Raw genomic sequence first — 18,028 nt, forward strand, 5'->3', positions numbered from 1 at the left:
ACAGTAATAATAGTAATTCAACTGGATGGAGTGGAGAGACCTTTTATTCCTCTGTCAATTTCATCACTGATTGTGAATACAAATCAGACTGTGGATGAATCACAGATTTAACTGAATCACAGGCGGTGGATGCATCACACATCCAACTGCAGCACGGATTGTAGACAAATCGCAAAATGTGGATGTATCAAAGACTGTGGATGAATTACAAGATTTAAGCATTCAACTGTATTTCAGGCTGTGCATGAAGCACAGACTATAATATTGTTGAAACGGAATCGGACTTGAGTAGGATAAAATAGCCCGTATTGTGAGCAGTGATGCACCGATTTACAATATTGGATTCATCACCAAAGAGACCACCTTCATTGAAAGCTAATCTGAAAACGATATTGGATGAAAACGATGTGATTGAGATTAACTAACAACAGTAATTACTGAAGCTTGTTGAATTTTCCTGGAAACACAGCAGTGGGTGTGGGGAGCAGTAAGCAGTCCTACTCTCTCACTCTTACCTATACACTGACTAGAACCAATTTCTCTCTTCATCCCTTGTCATGGAGAAGGATATTTTCCAGTCTAACCTACTTGTGGAGGGTTTCAGCAATCTTCCCCTGAAACCATACCTAATTTGAGAGGGAGAGGGAGGGGTGTTGATGAGGTCCTGATGAATGTGGGGAAGATGGTAGAAGGCGAAACCTTGGATTGATGATACATCAAAAGCGTAATTTGAAGCGTTACCTTCTCCGAATTACCTGCCAATAAACACACAACCCAATTACAGCTCCTCCGCTAAAGGGATGGTGGTCTACTCAAGGGAATTACTGATCACATGCTCAACGATTGATAAATAGCTGCCATAAATCGTTATAGATGAAGTTGATCAAGGACTGGGAACCTTAATTCAAAATTTTCGTAAAATGTTGATAAGAAGCAAATTTGAACTACAAACTAAATTTATACAAACTATAGTAGATTTCATTGGCATCTTACCCGCTATAGTATCTCAAGTTATTCTCTATTGAAAATGTTTTTACTCGGGTACTTATTTTGAATATAGATAATGGAGAAGTACCTCTATTATGCTCTACAATCACACAAAAAAAGAGAAACATCATTGACTCAATTGACCAAGCAGCTGACCCATATACCAAGGCGTTGAAAGTTGGGCGATTTTCACCCTGTTATTGTTATTACACGAGAATCATAACGATTTTTCACAATATACAACATTTTGTTTTAATGAAATGGTGTTTAACTCTTCATATTGAATGCATTCATTTTTATAAGTATACAGTATTTTCTGTGACTTGATTATCATTTACTATAGAATAGCACTCAATTGACTTTAACTGGGAAATCTATATTATTTTTTATTTTTGAATGGGAATCGTAGCACTTGGGGTAAATCAGAAAGGAAACTAAGTATGACATCGGAAATCGGATGTAAAAATTCCCTTTCACAGCTAGATTTCGTATTAACCAGATTTTTCTTTTCAACTAAATTTTTCGGAAATGATAAGTAATTCAACCGGAATCACTATTATATTATCAACCGAAACATGTTCTTACAAATATCATGATGTTGAGGTTAGAAAAGAATAATTATTTTAAAATGTGAGTTTTATCCGACTATCTATATATTCATTGATTTTCAAACAAGTATATCTCTACTCTCTGAAAAGTCAACATAAGCTCTGAAAAGCTTACAAGCCAGTACGAAGCATAAATCAATAGATAACTGATAACGAATCCACTTTATAGCTTGGCTGGTTTACCGGAAGCCTCACCTGTTGATAAAGTTATCAAAGTCGGTTTATTATTTTTGTAGAGGAGAAATATCGAATAATGTGGAAACAGCGTTTGATGGGCCTTTGTCGAACGCAAATAGGCTTGGATTAGCTTCACGGCCCAAGTCCAACAACAAAGCATTTACGGATAAAATTTTGCAGGGGTGAACCTACCTCAATTCACTTTTCGTATAAACTCAAACATTTTCTCTCTCATGAAATTCGTGTTAAACACCGCTCTGGTTAAACTTCCTGGGTTGCCCTTAGTGGTCGTCAGAAAATGAGAGCTTCTTGAATATTTTACCCTACATTACTAGAATCAGCCCTCAAATTTATAAGCAATATCAAAGAAGAATTATAAGTAGCTTTTTTGGTTATTTTCCTTGTAATAAAGTCCCTAATTAATGGTGGAACATCAAAAAATCAATCTCAGTTTTTCTTCTGAATGACCATATTTCCAGAAAAACCTGTGATCGAATTCGTTATCGATTCTCCTAAAAACTTTTATTAAAAACAAAAGGGTGGAATTATTTTTAATCAACAAATCAAGTAGTCCCAAAGAGAAACGTTATTAGATAACACAATAGAACATTCCAAATACGGTACACACTTTCTATACTCAAACGAAAAATATACCGTATTTAAAAATTTTTCAAGTAGAGAGCATTCTTCCATAGCACAGAGAACACTTCAATAATTATTTTCCATCCAAGAAAACTGACAATAGATTGATCTGTTAGCTTTAATCTACAGGATCAGCAATTTAGAGTAGAATGCTATTCAGCAAATAGCACTCACATTTCTCACGACTAGGAACTGGTACTGGAAATGCTTTATTTCCCAATATAAAGGTCTCCTAATGGCCATAATCAAGGTGGCCCAAAATGCTCAATAATGCTATATTATAATGCCCCCGGATCAGTTTAGTTTTAGAACAAAAAGCTTCATTTTTCGAAATAATTACCGAAAGTAATTGTAATTGAGAAATTGAATGATAAAAACAAGAAAATGATATATGAACAATCACGTAACCAAATCGTTTCACTGTGGGTAAGAATAAAAAAAATTATATAAGTTCCATATGCATGAAGAGATTACATCGTCATTTTGTTTGCCCAAGTTCTAGAATCATAGTTCTAGAATTGACATCGACGCCTTGTTTCTGGAGCGACTGATATCTATTGTTGAATACATATAAGAAGTACATGAATGTCATAATTATTTCAGTCTATTCGATGCAGAACTGATATTTCCACTGATTCAGATATTTAGAGATTGTGTAATCGTTTGACGTGTATTATCTTTGTTGTGGTGGCTATTAACAATGTTTATGCTTCAAATCTAATCTAGTGAATAGGTTTCCGAAATGCATACTATGGTTATTAAACTGAATTAGTCATGAGGTCATAGTAGGATATTAGTCATCGTGACATAGTTCTCAATAATATTCCGATTTCTTTCAAAGAGAACTCAAATAAGCTTCACTTGAAGCAAAGCTTTTGTAGAAATATTTTGATTGGAGAAAATTTTTGTCTTCGTAGTATAATGATGTGATTTGAATTTTCATCAAGAATATTATTGTAAAATCTAACCAGTAGTACATTAACTCTGCACTATCCTTGTAGTTTACTGTGACTCTGGAAATACGCAGTAAAATGACCCTTACAACTTAAATAATATTTCATATCTGGAGCGGAAAACAAGAATATCGACTCTGAATCCAATGAATAGATAAAATGCTTTTAAACGGACTAGTAGATGCACATTGCACAATTAGCTTCATAATGATTACGATAGAGGTGTTTTACAGTTATAGCAACCGCGGAGGAGTTGTGTTTGATAATCTGCTAGCTGCTAGCCTACCTATAACCTTGAAGGCGCTGTCTCATCAGATAACCAGCAGCAATATCGATGTATTCAGGTTCGAGAGGAAGATTGTAAATATTTTGTGACTATGCCACTATATACTATATATGCCACTATATTTTGTGACTATTCCACTCATATTTGATATGATATAGATCTGTAAACAATTACAGATTCCATAATAATTTATAAATGCGGGTTACTTGGAGTAGATAGCTTGGTGTTGTAAAGCTTTATTACTCAAACACATTTATTTGATCTGAAATCTTCATCTTGACTCTCTCTCTCTCTCTTTCTAAATATGTCCAAAGCTCCGCCAATTTATGTAGATGCATAATAATATAATTATCTATAGTTATTATATTACAAATTACTCTTTCATATCATATACAGTTCAATAATTATTTTCTTAGTCTATATTATGTAAATTCATCTATAATTTTGCTGTATTGTAAGCTATTGTATAATTATAAGTGTATAAGCCAGTATATATTCTAATCTACATAAATAAAGTACTCAATCAATCAATCAATCTCTCTAGCACTTGAAAATGTGAACCCTTAATACAAGTGAAAAACACATGTGAATCTATATATATAAAAGCGAAATGGCACTCACTCACTGACTGACTGACTGACTCACTCACTCACTCACTCACTCACTCGCATAACTAAAAATCTACCGGACCAAAAACGTTCAAATTTGGTAGGTATGTTCAGTTGACCCTTTAGAGGCGCACTAAGAAATCTTTTGGCAATATTTTAACTCTAAGGGTTGTTTTTTAGGGTTTAAAGTTCGTCTTTTAGCATGTATATTCTTCTTCTCCCAATATCTTAATTATAATTGAAATTTCCATATCATATGGAAATTTCCATATCTATAGAACTATAATCTAGATAGAGTACCTCTTCGAAATAGTTGTTAACTGGCAACTAAATTAATAATTTTGTCAGGTTGGCATTAAGTTGAGTTGACTTTGTTAGGTTGGCACCAAGTTGAAGATTTAAATACATTTATCGAGGAAAAATTGATTGGGCACTGCTACTTCAATCCTGGGAATATTATATTACTAGCTGTCAGGCTCGCTTCGCTCGCCATATCCGTTTAGCCAGACGTTTAGTCTGGACCCCGACTGGATTGTCCTAACATGATAAAAATGCAGGAGAGCGAAGCGATCCTGCTAATCTCATTCTTGGACAATCCAGTCGGGGGTCCAGGGGGCGGAGCCCCCTGGCTAGACGGATATGGCGAGCGAAGCGAGCCTGACGGCTAGTATTTTATAAACAGGAACTTTGTTAATCAAATACATTGATCGACTCCTACGTTAGGAGGAAGATAAGAACGTACGGTAGCAATTCCATCAAAGGCGAGGAAGAAGATTTAAATTCGATATAAAATGCAAATAATATCGGGAGAAGAAATCATAGCCCATCTTGATTGAATTTTTGTAAATTACTTGAATAAAACTTTCAATCAACGTCACTTGGACAGTAATGTTTTTGTGTTAATTATATAGGCTACTTTATTTTTTGGCTTACTATTATTCGAAAAATTGAGTTAAAAAATAGAAAATCGAATTGCACTTGATTCTTTGAAGAGTCATGAAATTGATATTTTTGGTTGTGTTCGTGATATACTGCTATTTTTCAGTTTTGTTATTGCTAATGTTAGTTGTAACCCATGTCAAATTTCCAATTGAAGTTTCTTGATGGAGTTGAAAAATAATGTCTCCCATCTCAAACTATAACGAAAGGTTTTGCATTCTGCAATATTTCTTCTGAATAAATAAACCTTCTAATAAGAGCGAACTCATATTCAAATTTATTTCTCAAAAAACATACAAACATACACATATTCTTCCATTTGTAGAATTCTATGCATGTGTGCGAATGGAATTATTATTCTGTTTTGATGAGGATGATAAACTAGACATGGTAGCTCATTTTTTCACATACGAGAATATCAAAAACTGTTCTGAACTTGAAAGAAATATTTTGAATTGTTTGAGCGATGCAATAGGCAATACGTCTGATTTGAAAGCTGAGATGAGATGTTTGTTTTTTACACAATTGGCTTCTCTTGTTGAATCTATTTCTAGTGGCATCCATTCCGAGCTGGCAGTATGAAGAAAAGCACTAGGTTATATCTATTAATAGAAACCATTGGTGTCGAGTTTAAATGTAAGTATGTTGGACTGCACTATAGGAAGCGGTGAACTTTGAAATCATCCAGTGAAAAGAAATACGAGAGAAATTTCTTAAAAATGGTTCAAGCAAGAGAGAATTTATTGAAAAATGCATTGAAATTGCCTACCTTTTGAATAACTAGAGGCGTTCCAAAGTCCTTTCCACCTTGAAGTCTAAAACCCCACGGGGAAGCATCGCCCCTATTCAGCCTTACGTTGATCAGAGAAGCCATTCTTAGTTTTTCTTTCACTCAGTTCGAACAAAATAGTTTTCTTAACACTCGCGAATAAGAAGAGCACTTATTCCAGGAAGAGAACTTTATAAAATCTTCTTTCAATTAGTAGTTGTCGTAAAGAACGCTTGAGACTGTCTGGGAAGCGCGCCTAGATGAAGATAAAACTTTCCAACGAGCTATTTTTAAATTTCGTCCTCTAACTTTACCAGTTGATGGCTTCTTGCGCACTATTCAAATATTGCGCTCTGCGCATATCTTTTTACAGATGATTCAAAGTCGATATATCGAATACTCGTCTATCGATAAATAATGTCGATTGTATACATCGACTAGGTCTCAAATGCGAATAGCCGATGGAAAAACTGAGAATTTTGACCATTAAACATATCAAATTTTTCTGATTAGCACTGATTCTAAATTTCCAAGTTCCAAAGAGTTTTCAAACAATAGATTGTATGATAAATTTTACTACTTTTAGGACTTTGTTCTTCATTCTGAACTCCCACACAGCAATCAATAGTAGTTGGTTATCGATTCATTGTCTGCTTGTGTTGATGACATCACAATATGACAAATCTAACCTCAAATCTTTCAAGCTTTCAATAAACAGTGATAAAACTAACAGAAAATAATAAAGTATTAAATTATTTATCAGTGATAAAGTATAAGTTATATGCGTGAATCAAATTCGAAAAATGGCAGAAGAATGTTCAGATGGTGTTACAGACTCTCCAAAGAAAGGTTAGATTTATGTAATTATTTTCAGAAGTGTTGACTGCTCTAGCTTATTTATATTTTTACTTAATATTCTATTCTATAAAAATGATGTTCTATTTGTGATGTTCAAGTATGGTTTAAGCTTCAGATATTGTAAGTAAAACTTTGAGAAGAATAGCATAGAGAAAAATAAACTTGAGCTCAAGCTATTGTTTCTCTATGGTATAGCCTGCTGATGAATTGATTACGGTATGTATTATTTGATTAAAACTCATTTACCTGTTTACCCTTATCTATTGTAATTTAGAATTTTTTAGCAAAAATAAAGTTACCGTAAGCCTAACGGTACTCAATAAATGGCATTCAACGCAAAAATGCTAAGAACATGTAGGCCTATAGGTAGGTAATCACCTTTTTGGAAACAAAAGGTTGTTTTATTCTTCATGATAGATTGAGGTAGTTCCCTTTTTCTGTTTGTACAGGGACAAGTTCTAGAATCAGAATACAATTACAAACTGATTGTAATTTTCATCCGATTGAGCCGTTTAGGCTTAATACTTACTTAATTACAATAAAGGAAAGATGTACAGTAATATAAACGGGCTGTTGATTGAACTCTGCTAGTCTATACAGGGTAGCAAGATTCTGGTGTGACTATTCTTTAAAATATTTTGTTGCAATAGCACTTCAGCAATTGAAATATTAGTATTAGGCTTCATATTATTATTAAAATATAAATAAATTTCCTCATCCGCAATAATTTACGTACTTTTCTAGTAGCACAATCGAATTTACTGTAACTTACTAAACAAATTATGTCTCAATTCAAATTTTTCAAATTAATCTGAATTAGTATCGTATCCAAAATATCCGGTGAAATTAGTTCTCTTGCACCTCTTATATTGGAATAACAAAAACGGCAATAGCAGAATATTTTTGTTTTTTACAGGTCCGACATTATCGACAAGCACAAGCAGTTTTGAGGCACTCGATCCGCATGACCCAAACCTTAGTCGACTTGCCACAACTATGTTCCAGAAGACAGGCGACTATCTCTTTGGAGAGCTCACCACCACTCAGGTTAATAAACATTTTTAAATGAGAAATCAATAATGATATTTGTTGCACTCAGAGAAATACTGTGTGGACCATGGTATTCTATTTAGAAAGCTGAGTTTTTATGATCTAAGGGACTCAGCCCTTTTCATCTTGGGTTCATACTTTTCTGGAAGGACTCAGTTAGTCTCACTCGGTGGTGCAAACTCTCAGACTCTTCCGGTGACTTTTGGTGTTCCTCAGGAATTAGTGCTAAGGCCTACACAGTTCCTAGTCATGATAAATGATCTTGACGACCATAATTACTCTCTGATGTTTGCGGATGATGCATCTCTACTGTGGTCGGGTGCTGGGCTTGAACAGGTTTTGGAGGCATCTGCGGAGCATCTTCGTTCTGCAACTTTGTGGCTCCTGATTAATCTATTCCAGCTGACAAGACCAAAATAATCATCTGCTGCTTGTCACGAGAACTACATAACCCGCAGAATCCAATTAAGCTGCTGGGTTTTGTCTTGGACTCATAAATTCAGTTGGCAAACTCAGCTGGAACAGTCATATACAGCGGGTAACCAGCCGACTCTCCTGCATTTGCTTCCTGCTGCTCAAGATGAGGGGCCTGGTGACAGAGATATCTTGTAATGATGAATCATGCTCTCTTCCATTTCCACATCACCTATGGATTGTTCCTGTGGGCTCACTTGGCAGGGGCTGCTGATGTCCTGAGGCTGCAAAAGAGGGCTCATAACAGGCAGCGACCATCTTGCTCACTGTGAGGCCATCTTTGCTCGCCTTTGTGTACTGACGGTCACCAGCCATTACATCTTTCTGTGCTTAGTGTATGTCATGAAGATACAGAAAACTCGGCTGCCCGTAGTGAAATTCACTACCACAACACCAGCAGACGCCGTGAGGTGTTGGATGTACCCAGGACACGCCTCCACCGATCACAGATCAGTTAAAGGATTTCTGCCCTGAATTTTTTCAACAAGCTACCTTCTCGTGTGAAGCAGTTGGATGAGGCCCCTTCAAGAGAACTGTCCGGAAGCTGATGTGTGACAAGGCATATTACAGTATAAATGAATTTATGGGTGATAATTTGAGTTTTTACTGAAGAAAAAGCAGTCACTGGATTGCTGCCATCTGATCGGTTATGTTTTGAGTTTCATGACACCATTGATCCCACAAGTGTAGGTAATGGATGAAGCAGAAAGTATATTAAATAAATCATCAGGAATAACTTAAGATAAAAATATAAAAGTGTTAAAACATTTAAAATGAAATAATCATTAATGATTGCATTTGAAAAAGGTGAGATTCTTCTATTTCCTACCAAAGCCTGGAGGTCCCGGGTTCAAACCCGGATATGAATAAAATTAATTTTATAACCAGCTCAAAATTGTACTAACATCATGAAGTGTGAACACAACCTATTTTTGGACAATTTCTATCTAAATTTGGGAAAGGAACAGTTTTGGGCTTTAAGCCTGTTGTTCCTTTCCCAATCATTCATAGTTGAGAATGTATCAATGTGTTGAGTTGTATCAATGTATAAATAAAATAAATAAACTGTCGGTTCCAGCAAAAGTTAAATCATATATTCGGGCAAGGTGGGACCTTCCCGCAAGGGATTCCTCACCAACAAAAGCCATACGAATTTACGTAGGCTACATACTTTTCCTACCAATGAAAAAGTAAAATTTCAGCAGGGCTTGAAGTATGTTGTCCTAAAGTGTGCTTCTTTGGTGTTTTGTACTTCCTTTTAATCTGTCTGTATTGGTTGAATACCGTTTATGTTATCTATAAATAATAAATGCTCACAGTTTGGAGTAAATCCCGGAATAAGCCGGGGCCACACCTGTCAGGGTAATCGCATAGTGAGGAGGTAGATGTAAGAGGTCGAGGTCGACATAAAGGTACCTCAATGTAACACAAAAATACATGTTATGTTATGAAGCGCCAAGTGGTATAGGTGAATTGTCTCTACTTGATATTTTATTTTTAAAATGATAATACCCACTTTCTAGTATTAATATAGTTTTGATGATCTGTACTTTTGCAGGAGGACTACAAACTACTTGAAGCAATGAATCAAGCGACCATCACTAAATACTCAGACATGAGGCAAATAGCTGGCAATGTGGCACAGTCTATGTCCGAATTAAACGAAAAATGTAAGAACTCAATAATTAACCATCAAATAATTTTATTTTTCAGTAGATGACAACATAGGATTATAGAACAGTGTTGGCTGTACCTAGTAGAGTGACCGCTTGCTAGCCTGTACCGTGTTTAAGTTATGTTACCTTTGCCATTATAGTCGAATTAAAAACTATTTCCGACTTGGAGGGATATGCGGAGCAGAAAAAAGTAGGGATACAGCGGCGGCGATGCTACCGTGCTAAAGAGAAAGGCGTTTTGTAGTCTTCAGTGAATGTCAACACTTCACGATAAGCATACCTAGTTTCCTCTCTGTAAGCACTGCATCCACTGAGTCAGATCGTCAACTTAGCAACTGCACTTCATTCTGACTCTCTCCTTTTTATTTATCACTGTAATACTCCCAGGTATAAAATAAAGGCAGTCATTCTATTCTATTCTATTCTAATTGACTGATCTGGTTCTCCATCTCCTTCCATTCCTCTGCTTCGCATATCCTTCCAGGTCGGAGGTTGTTTCAATTCTACTATAGTGACATTGACAGTGAAAATATAATTCCCATAAGTTATAATGGGATTATTCATACTCGCTCGTCCGGGCTGAATAGGAATACTCCAATTGGAACTTGTGGGAATTTTATTTTCACTGCCACTGATATGTGAGAATCCAGTTTAGACGGTGTTTCACCTTTCATTCCCCCTGCCATTACCTATACACAAGCAATCATTTATATTCTCACACTGATGAATCAATGCATTATCAAGTTTAACCTACAAATAAGTAATTTAGAAAATTTATCGTTGTAAGCCAATCTTTCAAATTCTATTTAATCTATTATGTCTCAGAGAAGTTGAGGGAACCTATAATTTTGAAAGTTCATTCAATATTATTAATATTGGGTACGGTACACTACTGACAATGTACTCCTTTCTTTCTTCATTTCTACTTTATACAGAGTGAGTCATATGTATGGGAACCCTTCGATAAGTTGAAGACTGTTGTAGATATACTACTGTAACTTTCAGGTTAAGTTATTGGTCAACCTTTTAACGTACAACTGAATTTCAATCCCTCATGAGGTGGTGAGGAGGGGAGCAGTAGGGTATAATTCCCTGCTTGCGATCTATCATGGCTATCTCATGTCTGTCATTCGTTACAGTTTGATATTCTGGGGTGGCTATGACACACACCTTGGGGTGATTTTCAGGAGGCAGAAAAGGGCTCTGAGAATAATCTTTAACCTTAGTGCCCGAACATCATGTGGGCCTTATTTTGTGAGAGAGAGTATATTAACTTTGCCAGCCGTGTAATTTCTGGATATCATCACATGCGTTAGTAAAAATTGGAGGGCATTCTCATCTGTTGCGCTTGATCATTCCTACAATACGAGGAGTGGTGGCTCGATCCTCGGTTACCCGGCACATAGACTAACGGGACTAACCCTTCTGGAGAAAGCCCCACACTATTGCGCAATAAAAATTATAAACTCCCTTATAATTTTAAAGATTTTTCCAACTTTTCAAAGATGAACGGAAGGATAAGGTAAGTTCTGTTAAAAGAGCGCCATACACAGTGGATGAATGTGTAGATGTCTTGAGGGAAGAAAATTACATATCATAGAATTATTATAAAATGAAAATTTCCTTTAAAGCAACTGAATTAATCGATTTTTTCCACGGGATTCTCCTAGAGGCAGTGTTTTTTCTTTGACGTCTCCTCCTTGCACTGTTGTATTTTCAGTGTTTATTATTGATTGTGACGATTCAATGTTGTGAAGCTTGTCTTTTATATGCAACTACTTGAATAAATGAAATTCGATTGATTGATTGTGACTTAGGGGTTGTAAGAAAAATATTTTAAATGTAAACACCCATTGTGTTGTACATCATTTTAAAGGATTTTCTAAACCAAGAAAGATGACATCAATTAAAATGTTCTATGATACTTTTATCCAAAATGGCGGCTGATTAAAGGTTTAGTTTTTAAAGAACTAATTGATAAAGTTTAATCAGCCGCCATTTTGGATAAAAGTAGCATAGAACATTTTTATCGATGCCATCTTTCTTGATTTAAAAAATACCTTTAAAATGATGTATCACACAATGAGTGTTTACATTCAAAATATTCGAGTTACAACCCCAAAGTCACCCCTTATGAGGGGTTGAAATTCAGTTTTACGTCAAAGGTAGACCAATAACTTATCCTGAAAATAGCTTACAGTATTATATATCTACAACAGTTTCCAACTCATTAAAGGGTTCCCATGCATATGACTCACTCTGTATATCTCACGCCAGGAAACCCCTTGAATAATCTTCCTGAAATCTTGAAATTTTCAATCCTTACAATATCTTGGTAATATGTTAATGTCGAGGTGAAATATTCTTGATAAGGGTTGATATAGGTTGTCAATACGATTCTTATAATATTGATGAATTCATTTCATTCAAATTTGACAATTATAATGAAGATCTATTAGCTTGCTCATAGATCAGAATCTAATTGTATTTTTTCCGTTAAGGCTACTCTTGAATATGAATGAAAATAGAAATATAAGTACCCTTTTTAAAATTGTTTACTCACAACATGTTTCGGCTATATGATGCCATTATCAAGTGATTGGAAAAAAGGAAAAAGGTGATTTTCCAATAACTTGATGATGGCATCATATAGCCGAAACATGTTGTGAGTAAACAATTTCAAAAAGGGTACTTATATTTCTATTTTCATTCATATCAAAGTCTAATCTTGCTCATGTCAACAATTTTTTTCTACTCCTTTGAACATCCACATTCTACTCTTACTCAAAGTTCGATTTAAACAATAATTCAGTTCTAGAATTTCGAATTCTGAATCCTTCCCTATCCTTGTTTCATAATTCGTGTCTAAATCACTGTCTAAATAATTAACATATTTCCTCTGAATAGCTACTAATTCATTGCATTTATATTCATTTATTTTTCAGATAAAACTTTAAAGCCTTTCTTGGATCAAATCGATCAGATTGATGACAGTGTAACGAAACTAGAGCAGGCGGCATACAAACTGGATGCCTATTCAAAAAGGCTGGAAGCGAAGTTCAAAAGTCTAGAGAAAAGATAGAACTTGAAATTGTTTAAAAAAAGGTTATTGCAGTTTATGTGGAAGGAGTTAATTCCATCGAGTATGTTGATGATTTATGCCTAGACTATCAAACTCGCACTATTTGTAAATAAGTAAAATATATATTATTCTAGTTAAGTTACTCAAGTTGGATAATAAATTGTTATTTTAAACTAATTGCATGGACTTATTGATCATCCTATTTATCAAATATGAAGCCCGAATATTTGAAATCATTACTGTGACTAATATTTTGATTGGTCAACTTTAAAGAAATTCCAGAAAATATAATCCAGAATGATTCAAATACCTTAATTTAATACCTTAATACCCATCAGCCAGCTTTACACAAAATAAATGTGTATTAAAAGCCATTTCTCATAGATCTTTATGCGCTCGTCAGTCTATTTCCGAGAGTTTTATCAGACAAGTTATATAATCAAGCCAAACTGGCACCTTAAAACAATCTCACCTCAAAGTAGTGAAATATTTAAAACCGTCAATTACAGAGAGGAGAGAATTAGATGATCTTGTATTCAGTTGAATGAGGTAATTTTGTGTAACTACGCCGACAATCCCAGATAACTCGATATTTATGAATATAGTAAGAAAAACAGTAGGTAGGCTACAAGTTTTCTGAATGGATCAGTACAATATCAGAAACTATGAATCTTCTACAGTTCTAGAAATATATTTCGACTTTTGTAAACATCGTAGCCTTAGTTATACACCTCTTTCAGGTCAGGTGTTCTTGAAGAATGTTTGTCTGACATACGTATTTCTCATGCAGCCTATCATGTCGTTAGTTGCCAGCCAGACACTTTTAAAGTTACATTTCCACATATCAGTGTGAGTCTAATTAATTCATTTCAATTCTATTATTATTGATTTTGTTTAATTGATTAAATTGAAAACGTTAACATTAATTTATGAACGGTGAATCATGTGATAAAGGCAGTATTGGTGTTTCACATTATATGTGATTTTTTTTAATGTTTCTTTGAGGAGTCTCCTGCTTTGTGCATTATTATTCAGATTCAGTACCTATTGTAGATGTACCCAATCTGTTTCTGCATTTCGTCTAAAATATCATTTATTATGAGGTATGAATGTAGTGTGAATGTTGCATGTGGGAATAAAAAATTTATTGTTTTTCTGTCACAACTTACTAAATTGTATGTCAATCTTATCATTCTTTTATGGGGGCTAATGTGAAGTTTTTTGAGAGTGTAGATGATGTTAACAATTGTTTTCTTACTGGTAATAATAATCTTACTATAATACACCAAAATATTCGTAGTATGAACCGTAATTTTGACTCCTTTATCACATACTTGAATTGTTGGAATAAAAGACCGGATATTATAGTTTTATCTGAAACATGGACTCAATCTGAAAATGATGCAGCTATGTATAACATTGAAGGGTACCTATGATAGATATCATGCTGGTACTGATTTCACAAGAGCTTCTGGTATTATAATATTTGTTGCAACTGAAGCGGGTATAACGTGCTCTGAAATTACAGCAAATATCATCGGTGCTGATTCTGTATTACTTGAATGTCGCATGTTTAACTATTGTTTTAGTATTCATGGTATTTACAGATGGCATGGTGTACAAATAGAGAATTTTCTTGATAGTCTTAATGAATTGTTGGAGGGCTACCAAGCTGCAAATTGTTTTATAATAGGTGACATTAATATTGATATAGGCAGAATTGGTGATATTAAAACTTTAAAATACTTAGAAATGTTGTTTAGCAATGGGTATGAGTGTCTTATAGACATGGATACTCGCTTATTGAATGATAGTTCATCTTGTATGGATCATATATTTTTTAGATCAGCCTTAAATAAAAGAGCTGTATCAAGTGCAGTAATTGAATCTCAGATTACTGATCACAGAGCTGTAGCCGTTTCCTTATCTAAAAGTAGTTGTGAGAATTTCAGATTGTCTTCAACGGAGAAATCAATAATAGATTATGATAAATTAAAAAGCTTACTAATGCATCATGACTGGAGTTCGGTATATTTTTCTAATGATGTTAACTTTAAATTCAATACATTTATTGGTGTTTTGAATAATTACTTAAAACAGTCAAAGTACACTATTCTTGTAAATTTAACCAGCCATGATAAGAAATTGAAACCTTGGATGACTGAAGGGTTGTGTGCTGCTATAAAAAATCGTGATAAGCTTTACAAAAAAATGTCCAGAGATCCAAATGACAATAAATTAAAATCAGATTATTTGAAATTTAAGAAAAAGTTAGTTGTGTGGATAAATGAACAAAAACACAGGTATTTTTCTCATCTCAATGTCTTACCTATCCAGCAACAATGGAAAGAAATTAATAAATTGTGTGGTCAAGCGTCAAGAAAACAAACAATTAGTTTACAGATAGGAGGTACAATTGTTAGAGAAGATCAGACTGTAGCTAAGGAGTTCAATAATTATTTTGCTAAAGCAGCGGTTGAAGTAACTTCTTCGGTGAAACCTTTATCTGATGAAAATAAGCAACTGTTAAGGTATAAATTTAAAATAAAAAATTATTACAATTCAATATTCCTTGAGCCTTTTCATTTTGATGAAATTGATAAGTTAATTCAGAGTTTAAAGAATGGCAAGTCTCCAGGCATGGATGGATTTAGTGGTAGGTTATTAAAAATAGTGTCTACATCAATAATTATTCCCGTTCTTTGTGACATTTTCAATAGTAGTATTTCTTGTGGAGTATTCCCTGATGCCTTGAAAATAGCCAAAGTTGTGCCTATCTATAAAAAAGGTTCAAAAACTGATATTGCCAATTACAGGCCAGTATCTTTGCTTTCAGTTTTTTCTAAAATACTAGAGAAACTAGTAAAGAAGAGAATTGTAGATTTTTTCAATGTTAACAAATTCTTCTACAGTGGCCAATTCGGCTTTCAACAGGGTTTGAGTACTGAAATTGCGCTGAATCACTTTATGACAAATATTTATAATAGTTTGAATACTCGTGGTAAGATGAAAGTTTCAGGGCTCTTCCTTGATATTAAAAAAGCTTTTGACACTGTTTATCATGATATATTGATAAGTTGTTCATGTCTGGGGTTCATGGAATCCCCTTAAAGTGGTTTGAATCTTATTTAGAGAATAGGAGCCAATGTGTTAGTATAAATGGTATTAATAGTGAATTGGTTGTAAACAGCAATTGTGGAGTCCCTCAGGGTTCAGTCCTGGGGCCTCTCTTATTTTTAGTATATATAAATGACTTATTCTCATTGAATTTTCATGGATCTGTAACATCATTTGCTGACGATACTGCACTGGCCTATTCAGCTAATAGTATAAATGAATTACAAATGATGTTACAGTCAGACTTGAGCAATTTGAGACTCTGGTTTGATGGGAACAAAATAGTGTTAAATGCTTCTAAAACTAACTTCATTAAGTTCTCCCTATCAACGGTTTTTGAATTCTCAGTCCCTTTAAAGTATCACGAGATAGATTGTCAAGCAGAGTCATGTAAATGTAATAGTATTTATCAAACTAATTCCTTGAAGTATCTTGGTATGACTTTGGATGACAGATTAATTTGGACAAATCACATAACAAATTTGAAATGTAGACTTCTTTTTTAAATTAGGAAATTTTATAATCTTCAACAATTCTTACCTAGATATATTCTCCGTCAATTGTATTCTGCATTTTTTCACTCAAAACTAGATCATGGATTATCTTGCTGGATGTCAACATAAGCTTGTCACTATAATCCAGTTGTAATTCTACAGAAAGCCATAATACGCATCATTTGTGGTGTTAAAAGAAGGATTCACTCGTTCCCTTATTTCAAAATTTTGCAAGTTCTGCCCTTGAGAAGCATGTATGTGTTCAAGGTGCTGTCGTTGTTCTTTAAAATGAGTGGGAACCGAAATATGGGGATTGCGCCTGAAACTCATCCAATGGGTGAGGTGAAGTGGTAACACGGCAAAGAACAAGAGAGTTGCTAGCAACACCAAGGCCTTATTGTACCAGGTATAAAAAGAGTTTTGTATTTTTAGGATGCAAATATTACAACTTGCTCCCTACTGACATAAGGAGAATCAATTCTTTGACACAATTCAAAGTGAAAGTAAAGAAATGGCTTTTGAGTTTATCATTTGAAGATTTAATGATGTTTAATGAACTATAATACTTTTATTCTTTACCTTTATTAATTTATTTTTTATTTGTTGTACTCATTGATGAGATCTACGACTTTGTCTATAATTAAACACCATCTCAGTGGTGTTGATGAACTTAAATATTTTTGTGTACTCATTAATTAGGTTTTTTTATATACAACCTTGTCTTTAATTTGATATTATTATTATTGCAATTTTTTCACAATTTTGTCTGTACTGTGATACTGTTGTTGTAATGTCTTACTTCTAAGTGAGGAATTTATTTTTCCTTGTTGACAGTCTGTATGTCATTTTTAAAGCTAGTGTTTATTATTTTTTGCTTTTTTCTTCATTATGTCATCCATACTTGAGCAATCTAAGCCTTGTTTTATTACCATGGAATGAATAGTTTAATCAAGAATTAGTTGTTGGTTGTGACTATTTATTATTGAATTGTATGGTAAAGCTCAAATTGATTCCCATATGCATGTGTGAGAGTGTGTGTGTCTGCGTGTGTGAAAGTACATTTTGATAAAAATTAGCAGTGTTGTCAGCTCCTACTAACGGGCAAAAGACTTTGTTCTTTTTTGTTACTACTAAATTTTATTTTGCTCTGTGAAAATCATAAGTTTGTTTTTTTTTCTTTTCTCTTATTATATATATTTTTTAGTTTTAAATTACAGTATGTTATTATACTCAAGAGAAGGAACTTGTACTATAATATGTTGTATTTGTTTTGATGCAAAATAAAAATTATTTGATTTGATTTGATTT

At 34.0% G+C, this 18,028-nt stretch overlaps 2 protein-coding genes across 15 annotated transcripts in view; one reads left to right on the forward strand and one right to left on the reverse strand.

Annotated features, from left to right (window-relative positions):
* The window catches only part of LOC111057090 (PDZ and LIM domain protein Zasp), a 118,078-nt gene extending 111,772 nt beyond the window's left edge, over positions 1-6,306 (reverse strand). For all 14 annotated transcript variants that reach the window (XR_005572483.1, XM_039437883.1, XM_039437880.1 and 11 more), the window contains exon 1: positions 5,970-6,306. Coding sequence is in view for 13 of the 14 variants with exons in the window: in XM_039437883.1 (XP_039293817.1) it covers positions 5,970-6,074 (105 nt within the window). In the remaining variant the exon portion in view is untranslated. The remainder of the gene's footprint in view (positions 1-5,969) is intronic.
* Positions 6,307-6,409: 103 nt separating this feature from the next.
* Positions 6,410-13,286, forward strand: LOC111056043 (biogenesis of lysosome-related organelles complex 1 subunit 2). Its single transcript, XM_022343362.2, has 4 exons — positions 6,410-6,818; positions 7,744-7,874; positions 9,910-10,021; positions 12,973-13,286. The coding sequence occupies exons 1-4, from the start codon at positions 6,773-6,775 to the stop codon at positions 13,107-13,109; spliced, it is 426 nt and encodes a 141-aa protein (XP_022199054.1). The 5' UTR covers positions 6,410-6,772; the 3' UTR covers positions 13,110-13,286.
* The last annotated feature ends 4,742 nt before the right edge of the window (positions 13,287-18,028 follow it).

This window comes from Nilaparvata lugens, chromosome 11, assembly GCF_014356525.2.
Source record: "Nilaparvata lugens isolate BPH chromosome 11, ASM1435652v1, whole genome shotgun sequence".
NCBI classification, from domain to species: Eukaryota; Metazoa; Arthropoda; class Insecta; order Hemiptera; family Delphacidae; genus Nilaparvata; species Nilaparvata lugens.

What these genes read in the sequence shown, in the direction of transcription:
- LOC111056043 (XM_022343362.2), top strand. Translation starts at nt 6,773, where the DNA reads ATGGCAGAAGAATGTTCAGATGGTGTTACAGACTCTCCAAAGAAAG. An exon ending in GAGAGCTCACCACCACTCAG is followed by an intron (nt 7,875 to 9,909) that starts GTTAATAAACAT and finishes GTACTTTTGCAG; the next exon opens with GAGGACTACAAACTACTTGA. An exon ending in GTCCGAATTAAACGAAAAAT is followed by an intron (nt 10,022 to 12,972) that starts GTAAGAACTCAA and finishes TTTATTTTTCAG; the next exon opens with ATAAAACTTTAAAGCCTTTC.